Source organism: Vicugna pacos, chromosome 1 (genome assembly GCF_048564905.1).
Source record: "Vicugna pacos chromosome 1, VicPac4, whole genome shotgun sequence".
NCBI classification, from domain to species: Eukaryota; Metazoa; Chordata; class Mammalia; order Artiodactyla; family Camelidae; genus Vicugna; species Vicugna pacos.
In genome coordinates, this window is record NC_132987.1 from 84,930,853 (window position 1) to 84,951,268 (window position 20,416).

The 20,416-nt window shown below is 35.8% G+C and overlaps 1 protein-coding gene and 1 long non-coding RNA gene across 3 annotated transcripts in view; one reads left to right on the forward strand and one right to left on the reverse strand.

The window, feature by feature from the left end:
• LOC140698068 (uncharacterized) overlaps positions 1-20,416 on the forward strand; it is a 218,045-nt gene that overhangs the window by 75,651 nt on the left and 121,978 nt on the right. The window lies entirely within an intron of this gene.
• LOC102537149 (olfactory receptor 5H2-like) lies at positions 8,488-14,238 on the reverse strand. Of its 2 annotated transcripts, XM_031672324.1 has the most exons (2): positions 14,227-14,238; positions 8,488-9,420 (listed from the first exon to the last, which is right to left on the reverse strand). In XM_031672324.1, exons 1-2 carry the CDS (start codon positions 14,236-14,238, stop codon positions 8,488-8,490), a joined length of 945 nt encoding a protein of 314 aa, XP_031528184.1. The 2 variants fall into 2 exon arrangements, with proteins under 2 accessions (XP_031528184.1, XP_006208127.1); XM_006208065.3 differs by lacking the exon at positions 14,227-14,238 and having other exon boundaries at positions 8,488-9,438.

The following is a 20,416-nucleotide window of genomic DNA, read 5'->3' on the forward strand; positions in this document are numbered from 1 at the left end:
CATTGGCCTGCTGGTGAACCTTAGTGAAAAACAAATATTTGACCATGGGCCACCAATTTGCCATGAATCCAGAGCTGCCTTTGACAAACTCAGTGTTGTCTGATCCACTGACCATAGCGTTGGTTTTGCGGGCAGCATGCCTTCATTAAATGGAGGTAGCATACACTTGATCAAGCATGGACAGGCCCTGAGGGCCCAAGTAAGTTACATAAAGAAGAGGTTAAAATGCTGTTTGTCTCTACTTCTGCTGCCAAGGCTTCTCTCTCCCAGCCGGCACCTTTGGTCCCATAGGGTGTTCTTTATCTTTAGTTGACAGAGAAGAGAAGACTGAGGACTGATTTTTGGGTGGTTCTGCCTAGTATATAGGCACCATCAGAAAGTAGACAGCTACAGCACTACAGCCCCTCTCTGTGACATTCCTGAAGGACAGTGGTGGAGTGAAAACCTTCCAGTGGGAAGAACTTTGAGCATTGCACCTGGTTTTTCACCTTATTTTGGAGGAGAAATGGTCAGAAGTGTATTTATATACCAATTCATTGGCTATGGCCAATGATTTGGTTGGATGTTTAGGGATATTGAAGGAATATGACTGGAAATTCATGACAAGGAAATTGGAGAAGAGTTATATTAATAGATTTCTCTGAATGGGCAAATAACATGAAGATATTTCTGTCCCATGTGAATGCTAAACAAAAAAGTGATCTCAGCAGAAAAGGATTTTATCATCAAGTGCTTAAGATGACCCAATCTCTGGACATGAGTCACTCTTACTCATACAACTTCTGTGACCATTCAATGGGCTCATAAACCAAGTGGCCATGGTGGCAGGAATAGAGGTGATGCACAGACTCAACATGGATTTCCACTTACTAAGGTCAGCTTGACTCTGGCCACAGCTGAGTTCCCAAATCAGCCAAAATCAGAGACCAACATTGAGTGCCTGATATGGGCACCATTCATTGCAGTGATCAACCAGTACCTAGAGACAGCTTAATTACACAGAAAAATTTTCATTATAGAAGTGGAAGTGTTTTGATCATGTTAGAGTAGACACTTCACTCCAGATACAGATACAACTAGATACATTGACTTCCCGGCAATCAATGCTCCTGCTAAAATGTGTATCTTTAGTCTTACACAATTCCTTATCCACTGTCCACAGTATTCCTAACAACACTGGTTCTGATCAAGGAACTTCACAGTGAAATAAGTGTGGCAGTGTGCCCATGCCTGTGAAATTCACTCGTCTTACCCTTCTCCCCACCATTCTGAAGTATATAGTTTGATAGAATGGTGAATGGCCTCTTAAAGACTCAGTTACAGCAGAACTAAATGGCAATGTCTTGCAGAACTGGGGCAGGGATCTCCAGGAGGCTGAATGTTTCTGAACCAACTTCTAATACATGGTACTGTTTCTCCCATAGCTAGGGCTCATGAGTCCAGGAATAAAGGGGTGGAAATTGGAGTAGCACCTGTGGCACCATTACCTTTAATACCCCACTAGCAAAATATTTGTTGCCTGTTCCTATAATTTGATGCTGTTCTGACCTTGTGGTCTCACTTCCAGAGGGAGGGATGCTTCAATCAGGACACACAATAATGATTCCATTGACCTGAAAGTAGACTGACACTTGGTCCCTTTGACTCTACATTCCTTTGAATCATCTGACAAAGAAGGGAGTCACTGTGTTGGCTGAGGTGATTGAAGCAAACAACCAAGGGAAAACTGAACTACTGCTTTACAAAGGGGGTAAGGAAAAGAATGTTTGGAATACAGAAGATCTCATGGACTGTCTCATAGAATTATCATTCCCATGATTAAGGTCAATGGGAAACTTCAACAAACCAATCCAGACAGTAATTCTAGTGAACTAGACTCTTCAGTATTGAAATTTTGGGTTACCCTACCAGGTAAAGAGCAATGTTTACCTCAGGTGCTTGCTGAAGGCAAGAGGAATACAGAAAGAAAAAGAAGTTAGTTAAAATACTGACCATAACCACATGACCAGTCACAGATATGAGGACTGTAACTGCCAAGAGATTTTTTTCTCAGTTTGACATGAATGCATTTGTGTGTGTGTGTATGTAATACCAAACAAATACCTTTGTTTTCTTTCCACCCTTATACCCTTATCATGTGACATAAGAGGTATTGACTTACCATTATAGTAGGTAAGTTTTGTTAATTTGACATCATAGTATTTAAGTTACCAGATATTAAGGAGAAGAGTAAAAAATCACTCAAGGATTTTACCTCCTCATCTGCAGAAGGGGATTACATATTTCAATTGTACACACATAGCTGTATCATGCTAGCATGAATATAACCTTGGGGTTTTCTTTATTTGGTGATAAAATATGGTTTGGGGATATGTGTATAGGTGCCAAGTGGCTATGGGTAATGTAATGTTTAATTTATGTGTCAACTTGGTGGGCCATGGGCCATTCTGATATCTGGTTAAACATTATTTTGTGATGTGTATGTGAGAATATTTCCAGAAGTTGTTAGTATGGAATTGGTGGACTCAGTAATGCATTTGACTCTCCCTAGTATATCCGGGCATCATTCACTCTGCTGCAGGTCTGAATGAAACAGTGAGGGAGAGGAAAGTTGAATTCAGTTTCTGCTTGACTAGTTGACAGTGATCTTCAGCTGCTCTTGGTGATCCTGATTCTCAGGACTTCATACTTAGGAGGAATCTATACCTTTGGCCCTCCTGTCTTAGGCCTTTGAAGTATGACACTTGCTGTCCTCAGTGTCTAGCTGGCATAGGGCACTTCATGGAGCCTCTTAGCCTCTGAAATTGTGAATCAATATCTCATAATAAGTGTCTTGAGATGATAGATACATGATGTTCATATATAGATAGGTCTTCCTAGTTCTCTTACCCTGAGCAACCATGACTAAAATAAGAACTCACTGTATGTTTAGTAAACTTCTTGTTTTATCTTGCAAATTGTGGGAGTTATCATGATGCAGCTATTAGGTATTGCTCTAAAAAGTCTCACTACCTTTTCAGAAGAGGTAAGCATTACATCATTACTTCATAAGGAACATCTCGTGTATGAAATTTTTTTGAAAAAGAAGGTCTAAAAGCTAGTCTACCTTGATAATTAATTTTTTTTAAAGTATCAGAGATGCCTCCCATTAACCTTACTGAAATCAGGCAATGAGGTTTTAATTGGCTATCACCTGTCAATCATGGTTCCCAAGAAAAAATAATTTTTTTAAAGTCCACAATACTTCATTCTTTAAAACACATGCCCTGTGTCCTTTTGCCCAAAACTGGGAGGGAAATATAAACTGAGGTTGGAAACTTTCAGAATATTTTTATACTGCTATTTAAGTAGGGAATAGAGGATATGTAGAAACTCCATTCTGTCTGGTGTCTGAATATCTTAATATTATACCAATATTGCCTCACTGGTTATTTTAAAGTAGTGATTATCATATCTCAGATTGCTGTAATGAAATACCATAGATATTTTGGCCTTATATCACAGACATTTATTTTGTACATTCTGGAGGATGGGACGTTCAAGAGTACAGGGCCAGCAGATACTGTACGTGGTGGGAACTTGCTTTCTGGCTAGTAGCAGACTGCCTTTTCACATGGCCTTTTCTGGTTGAGTAACTCCTGTAGAGAAAGATAACTCTATTATCTCTTCCCTCCTTAACAGGGGACTAATCCATCTTGAAAGCCTTACTCACATGACCTAATTTAAGCGTAATTACCTCCCAAAGACCCCACTCTAAGTAGCACCGTAGTAGTTGGTTAGCACTTCAATATATGACTTTTGAGGGAAGCCAACATTCAGTCCCCATCAGTGGCTTGCATTGTGTAGTTCCAAAACAACAGCTTTAATAGGACTGAATCAGAAGCTCAAGCATGATACCCATCAATCTGTGCTTTCTTAAGCTCTCAGGTGATTCTGATGCCCACTGAATTTTGAGAACCTTTGTTTTAAAAGAACAACAAAAAAGAGAGAGAAAGCCTATACCGAGAGGTTTTGACACATTGCAGATACGTGTAGTACATAAGATTTGCCATAGTTAGTCAACAACCAAAATTTAATTACATCGTTCTAGTTTCGATGATTTGTTTTTGCCTAATCCTAATAATGTTATTTCTTTGGACATAGTATAGGATAATTTTATCCACAAGGTCCTCAACAGTAGAATTCTCACTTCTACTAGAAGGTATTCTAAGGTGTCGGTGGCGTGATATCATGTACACGTGAACACCGTGTGGAGAGAAGCGAAGCAGCTCTCTGTTTATTGCTTTTTGTAAAAGGGTTTATATAGGACATGCATGATGACTCACATACCATCTAAGTTATAACAATGTTAAAAATCTTAAGCTATTTAGGTTCCCAGGCTCCAGCTGTAAGCACCCAGGATGTTACACGATCAAGGACAGATTGTTTTAAAGTTTGTCACCAAACTTCATTAAGTAGGCCATCTGTTATCCAGCCGCCTGTGCCTGTCTTAGGTTGTCCTCCTCTGAGGATCCTACCCATCATTGGCTATCCAGCCGCCCATACTGAATACATTAAATAGCCATCTCTTATCCACCCAGCTACATGACCATCTCTTATCCACCCAGCTATGTGACATTTCTCACAGCTTGTTTATTAGTTCAGCCCATGCCTTATTCTCTAGAGCCTTCAGGTGGGGGCCTACATAAGGTGATGAGAAAAATCATATATACATGCATATAAAGAGGAATTATGCATTCCTTTTAATCTCCAGGTTATTGAATGCACCTTCATAAGAAAGAGTATTTCAAGGATACTATTTGTATTTCCAAGGGATTGTTTAATCCAGTATCAGCAGTGTTCCAGACAACTGGGTGAATTTAGCAAAATGATGTATCATCCTTCACACCTAAGTAGCTGTTAAACAGTATATATTTAGTATTCATATATATTTCATATTTTCTCTTTAAAGGAATTAGCTGAATATCTTATCCAAAATATGGACTTTTCACAGGTGAATATTTTACCTTTTTCCCAACATGCCTCTGAAATGGTGAAAATAATGTACAAAATGAATAAATCTGTAACAGAAGTGAGTGAGATCACATCATTTGACTGGGGATTTTTGTAAGGTCAAATCACAGCACAGGAATCTGTTGACCAGACATATACAAGAGAAGGCTACAAGGAAATCTGAGTTTCTGAGAGGCTGCCAATTGTCTATTCCATATTCACAAACCTAAATTAGGACTTGACAGGTAATGTTCACTTGACAGACTGTACCCCACTCATAGACTCATAGGTTGACATCAAACTTCTCATTCAAAGAAAAATCCATTAGGAAACGGTTCTAAGTGATGACATAAGAAATATACATCAATTGCCTATACTTTCAGTTAGTCTTTGGATCATTACAATGTATGAGCAAGCAGAAATCTAAATCATTGACAGGAAACCACCTGAACAATGGAAACATTAGACAGCAATAACAATCAACAAAGTATGGAACATTCTAGCCATTGAAAACAGATAAGAGAAAGAAAAGGGATCTGAATTGGAGGAGAAGAGGTAGAATTGTCATTATACGCAGATGACATGAAACTATATATGGTAAATCCTAAAGACTCCACACAAAAACTACCAGAGATGATGAACAAATTCAGCAAAATAGGTTACAAGATTAACATACAGAAATCTGTTGCATTTCTTTACATTAACAATGAAATAGCAGAAAGTAAGAAAACAAAAAACAAAAAACTCTTAAAATAGCATCAAAAAATACTTAGGAATAAACTGGACCAAACTGAAGTTCCAGATTTGGAGATACTAACTACTATATATAAAATGGATGAATAACAAGGTTCTACTGTATAGCATAGGGAACTATATTCAATATCTTATAATAGCAAATAATGAAAAAGAATATGCAAAGGAGTATATATGTGTGTAACTGAATCACTATGCTATACAATAGAAATTGACACAACGTTGTAAACTGACCATACTTCAATCAATAAAGCAATAAAAAGGAAAAAAACAAACTATGGAGATAGGCAATAACAATAATTCTTTAGGGAGAAGAGTAAAAGCAACTGGAATGTGATTAATCCACTCCCATTTCCCAGGACCTGGAGGCAATCCCTCAGAGGAACAAAAATAAGACAGGTGACTTTGTCTAATCTTGTGACCTGTACCTCCAAGAATATAGAGTAATGATATTTATATAATACTTGTATCTTTAAACTAAACTTCTTAATTTGAGGACTTCTCCCTGATATTTTGTCATATCCTGTCCAAGGGTCCAGTCCTACTTATAATAAAAGCAAGAATAATTCCTTTTGATGTATGATATTTGTGATTGTCATGAAAGAAATCGTAGAAATAAGCTGGCATGCAGCAGCCATCCCAGGCCCAGTAATGTCGCTGGGCTCATTACCAGCTCGAAAAGAGTGATATGCACACTTACACAGTTCATGTATTTGTGCTGTCAGTTACTTTAATATTACCAATATTTCACTAATGCTTATTTAGGACTTCATGTGTGTAAGCTACTGTGCTACTGTGCTACCTACTACAAAAGACAGAAAGACTTCTACATTGTAATCATAAAGAACTTGTAGTCCAAAAATATTATTTTACAAGGACAAATGTGGCCAAGAAATATAAATAAACTGTTAAATGTTTTAAATCAGTGAGCATTCCTATTTTCTTTGAGATAATCTGGAAATGCGTCTTGGGAGTTGTAACATTTGAGAGAGAATTTGAAGAAATCATACCATTTCAATTTTAAATGAAGATGAAGCAGTTGAGTGGGGAGGATTCTCTGCGGAGGGTCTTGTGTGAGCAGAAGCATCAACCTGAGGCAGAGAGGTTTGTCCAGAAGGCTTTCAGGATGAAGTCTATAACTTAGAATTGTGGAGGAGGAGCCTTCCAAGTTAAACTAAGTTAAATCAATGTTTTATTTGAAAGGACCTCAAATAATGTCAGAGTGAACAAGTGCAGGATGAGGTATAAATAAATAAATAAATATGTAGATGTATTTATATATCGTATAATCTGTATATATAGATATGTATAATAAAAATATTTATATGTAATATAATCTTGACATACATAACAAGAAATAATCATCTGCATAGGTATATATACAACTCTAGATATGTATACCATATATGCCTATAATCTGGTAGCAAAAACAATCCTCTAAAAGTTGTTGAAGAAGGATATGATTTAATCAGAGTCCTGTTCATCAAGTTTAATCTGGCAGCTATGTTTGGAAATGAAAAGAATATGAACAGCTTGGAAAGGATAAATAACTAGAGTTTTAGAAAATACAAAGGCTGATAATTTTGAAGGTGAAGGCCTGAGTGAAATCAGTAGGAATGCATGTGGAATTTCAGTGTTGAGAGAGGAAGGGCAGAGATGGACCTGGAAATGGATTACTTATTATACTTAAACAGTATGGCATATGAGAACTTACAGGGACTTACAGGGACTTTTAGGGCAGAAAACATCCAAAAGCTTGCTCATTTTCATGCCTGTCCCAACCACTGAGAACTATGACATTATATGGTCTTAACATTATTTGAACTATGATCATACACATTTAAATCTCCTTGTTGTCAACAACACATCCAATAACTTTTAAATATTACTGATTACTTAATCTTATAAATGTTATTTTCTTTTTAATTCTTGGAAGATTGAGCCATTTCCTTCCTATTCTATCACTTCTCTCTTCCCCATCCCAGTTTTTTCTTCAATCTAAATTCTTAGCTTTCTGAATTAGTAAAGCTTTTCAGATTTCCCAACAACAAACAAACAGCTAGAAAAGGACTTAAGAAGCATTATAGACAGGGAGATGCAACTCAGTTCTTCCAGCTTCTCATGGAAGCACACTGAGTTAAGAGCATCTTCATATGGTTTGGCCTGACGTTCACTATCTTAACTCCCTTCTTATGTTCTCCTCATTTTTTTTCTATTCTTTTTATTTCTCTGTCTTACATGACATGTGAATCCATGTCCCAGATAGAGTAGAATGAAAGAACCTTTTGCTGGCTAGCACAAGTCCTGAGATTTGCCTCTATTCACTCAGACACAAACATGCTAACCCTGTGGAGTTATATGTGACACAAGTCTCCAGGCTGTATTACTATCAAAGACCTTATACTCAAGTACTTTTCAGATGTACAACACTATTTTAGTACTTAATAAAAGTTTAATAAATGTACTTATAAAACCACATTTAAGAATATACAAGCATGTAAAAATGTTTCATTTTAATTTCTGCTTTACTTATTTTAGTAGGAGATGAACACTTGATTAAAATTCTGTATTTTTGATAAGCTATGCAAATATTTTAAAGATATATTAGGTAGTAAAATCTTATTAAAATAATAGGACAATTATGAATGCAAGAAAACTTTCAATGCTAATCAACACACAGCAATGTCTAATCTGTATAATTTTGTGTTATTTCATGTAAGAAAACACTTACTAATATTAGATCTAAATATTTCTCTTTAACATTTTTGTCAGAGAATCTATGACTTTCTTATTTCTCAAGCTGTAGATAATTGGATTTAAGAAAGGAATTATGACAGTGTAAAATAGAGAGTCCATCATATCTTGATCATCTGCTTGTGTAGATCCAGGGCGCACATACATGAAGAGAAGAGGCCCATAGGATAAAGAGACAGATAGGAGGTGGGCTCCACAGGTGGAGAAGGCCTTCCTTATGCCTTGTACAGACTTCTTTTTTAAAATTGTAAAAAGAACTAGTGTGTAAGAGACAAGAACAATGAAGATGGAGAACACCTGAATTGAACCCGAAAAAATAAAAATCATCAGAACATTAATAGAAGGATCAGTACAAGAGATTTTAAACAATGGCATGACGTCACAGTAAAAGTGATGTATTACATTGTAATTACAGAAGGTTAATCTGAATAAAAAACCTGTATGAATTAGTGCATGAAGAACACCACCTACAAATGATGAGAATAACAGCCGTATACATAGTCTATTAGTCATAATCACTGGATAAAGTAACGGGTTACATATGGCTACATATCGATCATATGACATTGTTGCCAGCAAAAAACATTCTGTTGTTGCACTGACTGCAAAGGAAAAAAATTGTACCATGCATTCAGGGAGACAGATCATCTTATTCTTGGTGAAGGTGTTGACCAGCATCTTGGGCGTCACTGTGGATGATAACCAACTATCCACAAAAGCCAGGTTCCCAAGGAATAAGTACATCGGAATATGAAGTTGAGGGTCATTGCAGATGAGAGCAATCAGACCAAGGTTTCCCACGATGGTGATGAGGTATATCATCAAGAACATCAGGAACAGGGGGATTTGCCACCCTGGTTGATACGTAAGTCCTGTGAGAACAAACTCTGTCAGCTCTGTTGCATTTTTCATTTCCATTTCCTTAATTGCTGGCCTCTGAAATAAAATGCAGTAAATGTAAAATGGACAGCCATCAAGAATTTAAAAAAAGAATTTGGTGAATGTAACTGAAGTAAAACCAGACACTAGCCTAAATTCCCTTTGTTTTATTTCCTCTTACTAAAATACATAAAAAAGTATTTGTGGAAATTGTCATATTGGAAACATACAATTATTTTATTTCAAAATATGTACAGGAATGAAGAGAAGAAAGACATTCTGAACATGATCAAATTTATCGGGAAACTATTAAATGAGTTAATCTTGTGTTTAGGTTATGGATGCAACATCAAAAGTAAAGATGTTAGAAGGGCCTGGATTATAATATTTTTTAGTGCCATGTAAAAGACCTTAAATTTTGTTCTTCAAACTAATAAGAAAACACTGAAAACTGTTAAGACAGGGAGTAGCATCACCACTTTTTTAAAAAAATAAATAGTTGCTTTTAGAAAATAAGCTTCAGAATGAAGAATCTGGTGCCAGAAATACTGATCAGGAAGCTGAGACTTTTGTCCAGTGATTCCCAAACCATGTTACACATCAATTATCTGGAGGAGTTTTGGTATAAAATACAGGTTCTCAGATATTACTTCAGAAATTTATTCAGTAGGTCATAAATGGCATTTAGTAATATGTTGCTTCCCAGGTGATTAAAATATATGTGAAGTTCTTAGTTCACTGGGAGTTTTGAGGAAGACAAAGAGATAGATCAAAATAAATCAGAATGTAAAGTCATTAAGACTTGGTGATATATTAGATGTGAAGGATTGGTTAGTAAAGGTGAAAGAGTCACTTGATGTCTGGGTAGATGATCATCAGAAATTGAGATTGAAAACTCAGATGCAGTGACCAGTTTTTGCAAGGACCATTCCTGAACATCAAAGTGGCATAAACTTAGCAGTGTGATTCTACAAGAGCTTAATAGAAATAACGACTTTGACATCAGTGAGGTGGCTGAAAGCATAGAATATATGACCTCTCCAGTGGACAATGTGAATAAGGTAAAAAGAAGAAAGTAGTGAGGATAAATGTGAGGGAGTTGTATTAAATTAAAATGAGTATCCATCATTTATTAGATGGAAAATATCTGATACTCTTTACTGCCACACAATTCTGGGTGGTAGACAAAATGTCATTCACTCTGGAAGCCAAAATTCTAAAAACTGTTTCCCATTCCTCTTGAACCTAGAATGAGGGAACTAGGCTAACTAAGGTTATCCACTCAAACTCACCTACACTGAATTTGGAATACGAAGAAGGGAGAAAGGGTTCAAATGTGGAAAAAGAGATTTTTGGTTGCAAATCAACCAAAGGAGCAATATCATGATACCAGAATGTGTCCTGTGCCCACAACAGTGGCATTGTCAGTGTGAGTTGTGGCATTTAAGTTCAGCAGCAATGGCAGCAGCTCTTATTGAGCTAGAGTTGGGACACGATTTTGGCTGTCTACTGTCTCTTCTTTCTCTGTGTTCCTGCCCATTTCTCCAGTGGATTTCTCCAGCTTCCCTAGCATTTATTTGTTATTGCCACTGTCTATTCAGTTAACTCACTTTGCCTTGCAACAAGGAACACTGGCTCCCACAAAAAGAGAAAAGGAAAGACCAGAAAAGGCTACTGAGCAGACTGACCAGAGAAGCGGTTGGGAATTGGAAGTTGAGTGTTGAGGACTTAAAGAGAGGAAAACAGTCATGAATGACAAAGGAAAGTACAGTTCCTAAAGCAAAATAAATGCTTTGGTAGGATAAAGAGTGAACAGAGACCACTGCATGTAGGATTTAAGAGATTTGTAGTGGCTTTAGTTTGAGCAGTTTCCATTTTATGATAGAGTTGAAGTCGGAGAATAATGAGAAATGAATGGGGAGCAAGTGGCACAGCAGTGAGGAGAATGAAAGAGTAGCCAAAATGTGGAGACACATGTGAATTTCTTGTCTTGAGGAAAAACGTCATGAAGGTTTTCAAAAGAGTGGGAGGAAGGCATTGAGAGGAAACAGGATAAAGGCATGGAAAGGGAAATTTGCGTGAGTGAAAAGAAGCAAGAAGACAAGAGGGGGCATAGATGGATAAGGAAACACAAAGCAATAAAGAGGCAGAGAGAAAGTATCAGACAAAGGCTGAAGATGAATAAAGGGAAAGGCTTGAGGTAGGCCTTAAATATTTGTCTTAACTCTGGTTTTCATTAAAAGTTGTCAGCACTGGGAATCATTTCTTTTACTTTTATTCAAAACCCCAAGTTTATTTTCCTATGGAATTTGTGTATGGGATAGAGACTTTCACTTGAATTATATTTTATAAATTTGTATTAATAAATATGCTGCCACTGCCTAGAATCTTTATCACTGTGATTACAGCAGACTTTCCCTAGAAATCCTGCTATGTTTGCTTGACAGCTTTTGCTTCTCCACCAGTTTTGTTATCAGAAAAAAACTGAGCCAATGACTGGAACTTAATACAGGCAATATAAATAACTATTGCCAATAACTGATTTTGTTAAATGAACATTTATTTGGAATGGATTTTCTTCCATGCATCCCAAATAACTAAGTATTCAAAAGTTTCAATTCAGTGTATGGACACTTATTAAGTCATAAAATTGAAAATAGCACTGGAAAAACATTTTGTGCATTTTTCCATTATATTTTTTCAATGAAATTATTGTCAGAAGTGGGTGAAAAGTGGAGAGGTTACCATTTAAGTGATTTAACTTAAAATTTAATCAGAGGATGTAGTTAATTAAGTGGAATAAGTATTTTGAACACGATTATCAGAAAGATTTCTTATACAGGAAACATTATGACCTAAATCCGTAAACCCGCTTTTAATTTGTTTAACGTCCTAGTTCATGGAAGCTTATCCTATGGAGTCATTATAATTATTCTGAAAAGATAATTACATATCATTAAAGGGTAACAATGTAGTATTAGAGCTATTTTGCTTATCCAGATTTTATTTACAATAATAAATTATTATAGATAATTCACTATTTGTTTTCCATTTTCAACTGACTATTTTGGTACCTTGTAACCAAATCAAAATTATTATAAATTTAGCATTATTTTAACTTTCTATAAAATATAATGGAAGTTATAAAAGTGATTTTTCTCTCACCAGTATCTGTTAAATTGTTGAGATCCTTTCAGAGTGCAGCTTTCTGAAGTAGAAAAGTGTACAAGAGTGCTGGAATGATAATAACAGAGGCAGCAATATTTTGCACACTGATTCATTTTGGAAGCTTTATCTTCCAAACTCAGGAAAATTTTGTTTATATGAATTTGTTTTGAATACAAGAGTCAACTAACTGTACAACTGTGTGCTTTTGCCATGGAAGGAAGGAGTAAAGAACTAAAATTCCCCTGATGGAGCCCAAGGATTCCCTTTAGTACAAACCTAAGCTTTTCTACTGGGCATTATGCACTTGGACATGTGTGAGGAATCCAGGCTGTCCCACAGGGCATTCCAGACTCTGAAATCATAAACATCAAGTCATTGTGGACAGTTCCAGTTTTAACAATTGAAGTGGCACTACTTTCCACCACAGATGACATTCCTTACATTTTATGCAAACTCCAGTTTATCTGTGAATTTTGATACTCTGAGTCCTTTGATCAGTTTGGTCTTGCTTACCTAATCACACATGATTTTAATAAGGTCAAAGTTCTAGATTTCCTTCAGGATCCAGCTCCAAGAAAGTTGTCCTCCTCATGGAAACTGGCTCACATCCAGACCTATACCTAACTCCCCATTTACAATGAAAATTGATGAGAAATCTTATTAGACATAGGTCAGGGAGAGGAACAAAGGAAAAACAAAAGGAAAGACCCCAGTGGAAGGTGGCCTAGATCAGTCCTTCTCAAACTTGAGTTCCTGTGAATCTCTTGGAGATTTTCTTAAAATGCAGATTCTGTTTCAGTAGGTCAGGGATGAGTCCTGAGGGTCTTCATTTCTAACAAGGTGATGCATCTGGACATTTGCCATCCTCAGGGTCTCCCTTCATTTGCAGGTTTAGCTGATCAGAGAGGTAGATCATTACAGAAACAAAACAAAACAAAAAAGGCAATTGTAGCTGGTATTCAAAGAGAAGCTGAGAAGCCAGAATGGACAAGGAAGACTGACATGGGTGGGATCACATAGGATCTGGAGGCTAGGTCAGGGGCTTTGTTCTTTACCCCATCTTAAAGGAAAACTGTTGAGAGATTTTGAACATGCTGCTCACATGTTCAGATTTGACTTTAATTATTGAGAAGTTACCACTGATCATTCATTTAGAAAAATAATGACATTATTTCTGTCAAAATAGTATAATATGAAAATGTTAATATTTTGGTTTTGATGTCTGAAAACTCAAAAATGTTTAACCTCTGCTTGGGATTAGATTGTCAGCTAGGGGGAAAGCACAGGACATAGACTTTGATAGACTCATTAATCGCTTATCCTGTGTCCTTAGAATTGTGCTAATGAAAGCTAAAAAAAGCATGAAAACAAAATCACTATAGACCAAAGAGAAGTCATGTGGCAACTCAGCAGAAGGGCGGAGTCATCAGTATAATGTGCATGAGTAGCTTCAACATAGCCCAAACTTGACTTAAATTTAGTGTCCCCTTAAATTTTCTGTAATTATCTTTTATCTAATTTTGTTACCTATGTATGAGTATGAAGATCTGCATTGCCGCTTTCAGTATGATTAGTATTTTCAGTTTTAGTCGTTTTAATAGGTGATATCACATGGTATCACATAGTGGTCTTCACTTGCATTTCCCCAGTGACAAATTATATTGTGTATATTTTTGTGACCTCATTTGACATATGTATATCTAGTTTAGTGAAGTGTCTGTAAGATCTTTGCCCATTTTTTTATTGAAGTACACTTGGTTACAATGTGTCAATTTCAGTGTGTGAAGTCTGGGAAGATTACTCCTCTGGCTTCATTCTTTTTCTTCAATATTGCTTTGGCAATTCTGGGTCTTTTATGATTCCATATAAATCCTAGGATTATTTGTTCTAGTTCTGTGAACAATGTCCTGGGTAATTTGATTGGGATCGCATTAAATCTGTAGATTACCTTGGGCAGTATGGCCATTTTAACAATATTGATTCTTCCAATCCAAGAGCATAGGTTATCAATCCATTTCTTTGTCATCTTTAATTTCCTTAATCAATGGTTTGTAGTTCTGCATGTATAAGTCTTTCACCTCCTTGTTCAGATTTATTCCTAAGTATTTTATTGTTTTGGATGTGATTTTAAAAGGGATTGTTTCTTTACTTTCTCTTCCTATTATTTTATTGTTAATTTAAAGAAATGCAACTGATTTCTGAGTATTAATTTTGTATCTGGCTACCTTGCCAAATTCTTTTATCAGCTCTAATAGTGTTTGTGTGGGGCTTTTAGGGTTTTCTATATATAATACCATGTCATCTGCATATAGTGACAGTTTTACCTCTTCTTTTCCAATTTGGATCCCTTTTATTTCTCTCTCTTGACTGATGGTGTGGCTAGGACTTTCAAGACTATGTTGAATAGAAGTGGTGAGAGTGGGCATCCTTGTCTTGTTCCAGATTTTAGCAGGAAGGCTTTCAGTTTTTCACTGTTGAGTATGATGCTGGCTGTTGGTTTGTTATAAATAGCTTTTATGACATTGAGATATGTTCCCTCTGTATCCACTTTGGTGAGAGTTTTTATCATAAATGGATGTCGAATTTTATCTGATGCTTTGTCTGCATCTATTGGGATGATCATGTGATTTTTGTCCTTTCTCTTGTTGATGTGGTGTATCATGTTGATTGATTTGCATATGTGGAACCATCCTTGTGTCCCTGGGATGAATCCAACTTGATCATGATGTATGATCTTTTTTATGTAATGTTGGATTCTGTTAATATTTTGTTGAGGATTTTTGCATCCATGTTCATTAATGATATTGGCCTCTAATTTTCTTTTTTGGTAGTGTCTTTGTCTGGTTCTGATATGAAGGTGATGGTGGCTTCACAGAATGAGTTTGGGAGTACTCCCTCCTTCTCAATCTTTTGGAAGTGTTTGAGAAGGATCGGTATGAATTCTTCTTTGTATGTTTGGTAGAATTCCCCAGTGAAGCCACCTGGTCCTGGACATTGTAGGGAGGTTTTTAATTTGCTGATTCTATTTCATTACTAGTTATCGGTCTGTTCAAGTGGTCTGTTTCTTCTTGGTTCAGTCTTAGTGGACTGTATGTTTCTGGAAACTTGTCCTTTCCTTCTAGGTTGTCCAATTTGTTTCCATATGGTTGTTCATAGTATTCTTTCTGTCTCTCTCTCTTTTTTTTTTTTTTGTATTTCTGTGGTATTGGTTGTAATTTCTCCATTTTCTTTTCTTGTTTTGTTTATTTATGTTCTCTCTCTTTTCTTCTTGGTGAGCCTGGCCTAAGGTTTGTTGATTTTGTTTACTCTTTCAAAAAATAGCTTTTGGTTTGATTTTTTTCAATTTTTTTAGCTCTATTTTATTTATTTTCTCCATGATCTTTATTATTTCTTTCCTTCTGTTGGTTTTGTTTGCTCTTCTTTTTCTAATTGTGTTAGGTAATAGGTTAGGTTGTTTACTTGAGATTCTTCTTGTCTTTTGAGAAGGCCTGTATTGCTATGAACTTCCCTCTTAGGACTGCTTTTGCTGCATCCCATAGGTTTTGTGTGGTTGTGTTTTCATTGTCATTTGTCTCAAAGTATTTTTTAATTTCTTCTTTGATTTCATCATTGGCCCATTGGTTTTTTTAGTAGCATGTTGTTTAATCTTCATGCTGTCTTTTTTTTTTTTCATTTTTTTTCTATGGTTGATTTCTAGTTGCATGGTATTATGGTCGGAAAAGATGCTTGAAATAATTTCTATCCTCTTAAATTTGTTGAGGCTTCTTTTGTGCCTTAGTATATGATCTATACTAGAGAATGTCCATGCGCACTTGAAATGACTGTATATTCTGTTTCGGGAGGATGTAATGTCCTGAAAGTATCAACCAAGTCCAAGTGTTCTTTTGTGTCATTTAGTATTTCCATTGCCCTATTGATTCTGTCTGGAAGATCTGTCCAGTGATGTTAATGGGGTGTTAAAGTCTCCCACTGTGACTGTGTTCCCATCAATTTCTCCCTTTATGTCTGTTAGTATTTGCTTTATGTATTTTTAGGTGCTCCCATATAGGGTACATACATGTTAACAAGTATAATATCCTCATCTTGTATTGCTCCTTTAATCATTATATGGGGTCCTTCTTTATGTTTCTTTATGGCCTTTGTTTTAAAGTCTGTTTTGTCTGAAATCAGTATTGCTACTTCTGCTTTCTTGTCATTTCCACTTGCATGAAATATCTCTTTCAATCCTCTCACTTTCAGTCTATGTGTGTTCTTCACCCTAAAATGGGTCTCTTGTATGCAGCATTTTGTAGGTTCTTATTTTATTATCCAGTCTGCCACTATGTCTTTTGATTGGAGCATTTAGTCCATTGACATTTATGGTAATTATTGATAGATATGTTTATTGCCTTTTTGAACTTAGTTTTGCAGTTGATTTGGTATCTCCTCTTTGTTCCTTTCTTTTTCATTTTGTGGTTTGATAATTTTCTTGTATTATCTTGGTTTCTTTTTGGGGGTTTTTTGTGACTATTTTATGCCTTTGATTTGTGGTTACCCTGTTTTTCAAGTATATTAACCCATTACTATATCCTTTTTTCATTCCTTTTAGGGTGTGTTTGCTTTAAACTGATAGTCATATAAGCTCAAACACATCCTAAAAGGAATGAAAAAAGGAAAAAAAAATCTACATATTTTATTGCTCCCCTCTCCCACTCTTAATGATTTTGATATCCTCTTTTACATCTTTATGTTTATGGTATTGCAACTACTTGTAGTTACTGCATTTCCAAGTACAGTTTTTTCCTTTCTATAGCATCCTGCTTCTTTTCTATTTAGAGTAGACCTTTCAATATTTCTTTTAGAATAGGTTTAGTATTGCTTCATTATTTTAGTTTTTGCTTATCTGTGAAATTCTTTACCTCTCCTTCTATTCTAAAAGATAGCCTTGCTGGATAGAGTTATCCTAGGTTGCAGCTTTTACTCATTCAGGACTTTGAATATATCTTGCCACTACCTTCTGGCCTACAATGTTTGTGTTGAGAAATCAGCTTAAACATTATGGGGGTTCCCTTGTAACTGACTCTTTGTTTTTCTCCTACTGCCTTTAAAATCATTTCTTTATCTTTAACTTTGGCCATCTTAATTATAATATGTCTTGGTGTAGGTCTATTTGGGTTCTTGTTGGGGAACTTCTGTGCTTCCTGTACTTGGATATCTGATTCCTTCTTTAGGTTTGGGAAGATTTCAGTCATAATTTCTTCACATAGCTTTTCAATCCCCTTTTCTCTTTCTTCTCCTTCTGGTACCCCTATTATGCATAGCTCAGGATGCTTTATATTATCCCAAAAGTCCTTTATATTTCTTTCATGAATTTTTACTTGCATTTCTGTATGTTGTTCTGATTGGTTGATTTCTGTTATCCTGTCTTCTGAGTCACTTATACATCCCTCTGCATTATCTAGTCTGCTTTAGACTGCCTTTAGCTCAGCTCTTATCTCAGCCATTGAGTTTTCTGTTTTTAACTGGCTCCTCTTTGTAGCTTCTATTTCCTTTTTATAGTATTCTGCAGGTTTATTTATAATCTCTTATTTTCTGCAGTGCTTTCATTATCCCCTTTGTGAAGTCATGATCTAGTAGATTATTGAAGTCTATTTTACTGATCATTCTTTCAGGGGACTTCTCTTGTTCTTTTAATCAAGAGTAGTTCCTCTGCTTCTTCATTTTACTTATATTTCTCTGGATCTATGGAATTAGGAGTACCAATTATCTACTGTGGTCTTGAAGGGCTGTTTTAGTTGTTTGTTTGTTTTTATTTAAAGTGGGAATGTTCCTGTGTAGACTGTCCCCATCTAATAGTTTTGTTGTGAGGGCTGTTCTTAGTATGAATGGTTGCCACGTCTTTCTTCCACGTGTGTTGGCTTCTATCCTTTTGATTGGGAGTATGGCCGGCATTGTGGTGATCAGAGCTTGCCCTCATTGTTGAGCGGGGCCTCGTTTTTGTTTTGTGATTGTCACAGCCCTGACAGGGGCCAGGTCTGTTCCCCTTTTGTTGGAATGGAGGCTTTCAGACTCATTTCTGAGCTGTGGTGCATGGTAGGTGGGGTTGGAGCACTTAATGTACTCTTTGTTGATGCTGCCCTTGTCCCTACTTTAGCCACAAGAATGTCATTGTCTACTAATGCATAAAGTATCTTTATGTCATCATACATATTTGTATATATAAATGAAGGAAATATATTATATATACTTTTGGACATAGGTTAATGTGCTAAAATGTTAACAATTGTTTAATCTTGGCTAATAAAACCCACACCCATTAATTGTATTATTTTCACCACTTTTCTATAAATTTGAAGATTTTCAGAATAAATTTGGAGGAAAATATTATTGATCCACATCTTTCCTGCATCTTTGCCTTATCTCTCTGACCACTTAACAACTCAGCTTCTTGAAAGTTATCCTCTCATGCTACTTTTACTTCTTTATGTTATGTATAGTATGACTTACTGGATAAGTAAATGGATTCAGGAGACAGATACCCTGGGTCTGATTCCTGATTTCCACCTTAGTATTTCCTTGGACAAATGATGCAACCTGTCTATCCTTTATACTTTTATAAGTGGGGTTATAGGAAGTTAAAATTTAGTAAGGATAGTAAAAGTCTTAATAGATATGCTGAATAGTTAAGTGAATACTGCCGAAAAGTTATTTGTAAGCTAAAGAAGGCCTAATGATAATTTAAACGAATATAAAAATGAAAGATTAGGCAAGGGACATAAATGTATCAGTTATGTTTTATTTATTTAGTTGCAAATAAAGCATCTTTTCCAAATAAGCTTAAATAGTAAGAAGGTCTGTTGGATTATGCAAAGGAATGGTTTATTCCAGTGTCTCTAGGTCAGTTTCCCAATGAGTTGCTCAGCTATGCCCTCCTTTGTATATTGACTTCATCTCCAGGCTACTTTTCCTCTTGGTGGCAAAATGGATGTAGGCTGTGCTGGGTTTCATATACACAAACCATGAGGTTTAGAGGGAGAAATAGTACCTTTTTCATGGATCTCTTTTAAAGTAAAGGATACATACTTCCCAGAAACTTCCAGAAAATCACCTCTTCTTCTCATTGGCCTGAAATAAGTCACATACTATTCCCTTAACAGACCTCTGGGATTCAGTGGTGCTAAGTTTTAGGGGCAGGTGGTGCAGAAATACTTAACAAAAATTGTGTTATCCTTTGAAGAGGGAAACTAAATCAATGCATGCAAGTCAGATAACTAAAAATGTCCACTAATAGGTGTTGGATACAGAATGTACAACATCCATCTAATTCAGAGCTTCTCAAAACTTTGTATCTGTATTCCTTTTTGCTGGTGAAATGTTAGGACCCTAAAGAGCTTTGTTTGTATGGGTTATATCTATCAGTATTTATAATATTAGAAATTAAAACCAAGAAATACTAAATTTATTCAACTCAATTCAAAAATAAAAATAGTAAGCCTATTATATATTTACTTCCATAATTATATTAAAAACATAATATTGAAGGTAATATTCATTGAATGGCCAAATGTCTTAGGCACCTTCTTAAGTGTTGCTGCTATGAAATCAGTTATGACATGTTTGAAATTCACTGGAAGAAGATAGGTTTTCATTTTATTATCCAATATGACAATTTACTATTTTTTTCCTGAAGTTTTGCTCATATCTGTGCACCCCTCTCCTTTTAGAGTATTCTCCAGTGTCAGTTCTCCTCACCTAAAATATTAATTATTGAAGTTAGTTTCCTTGCTTCAGGTCTCTTTCCAGTAAGTTGCAAGATCAGGTTTCTGAAAGATACAATCATATTACTCTGCTCCAGGAAGAATTCAGTGTTTGATTCTCTAAGATAAATTCA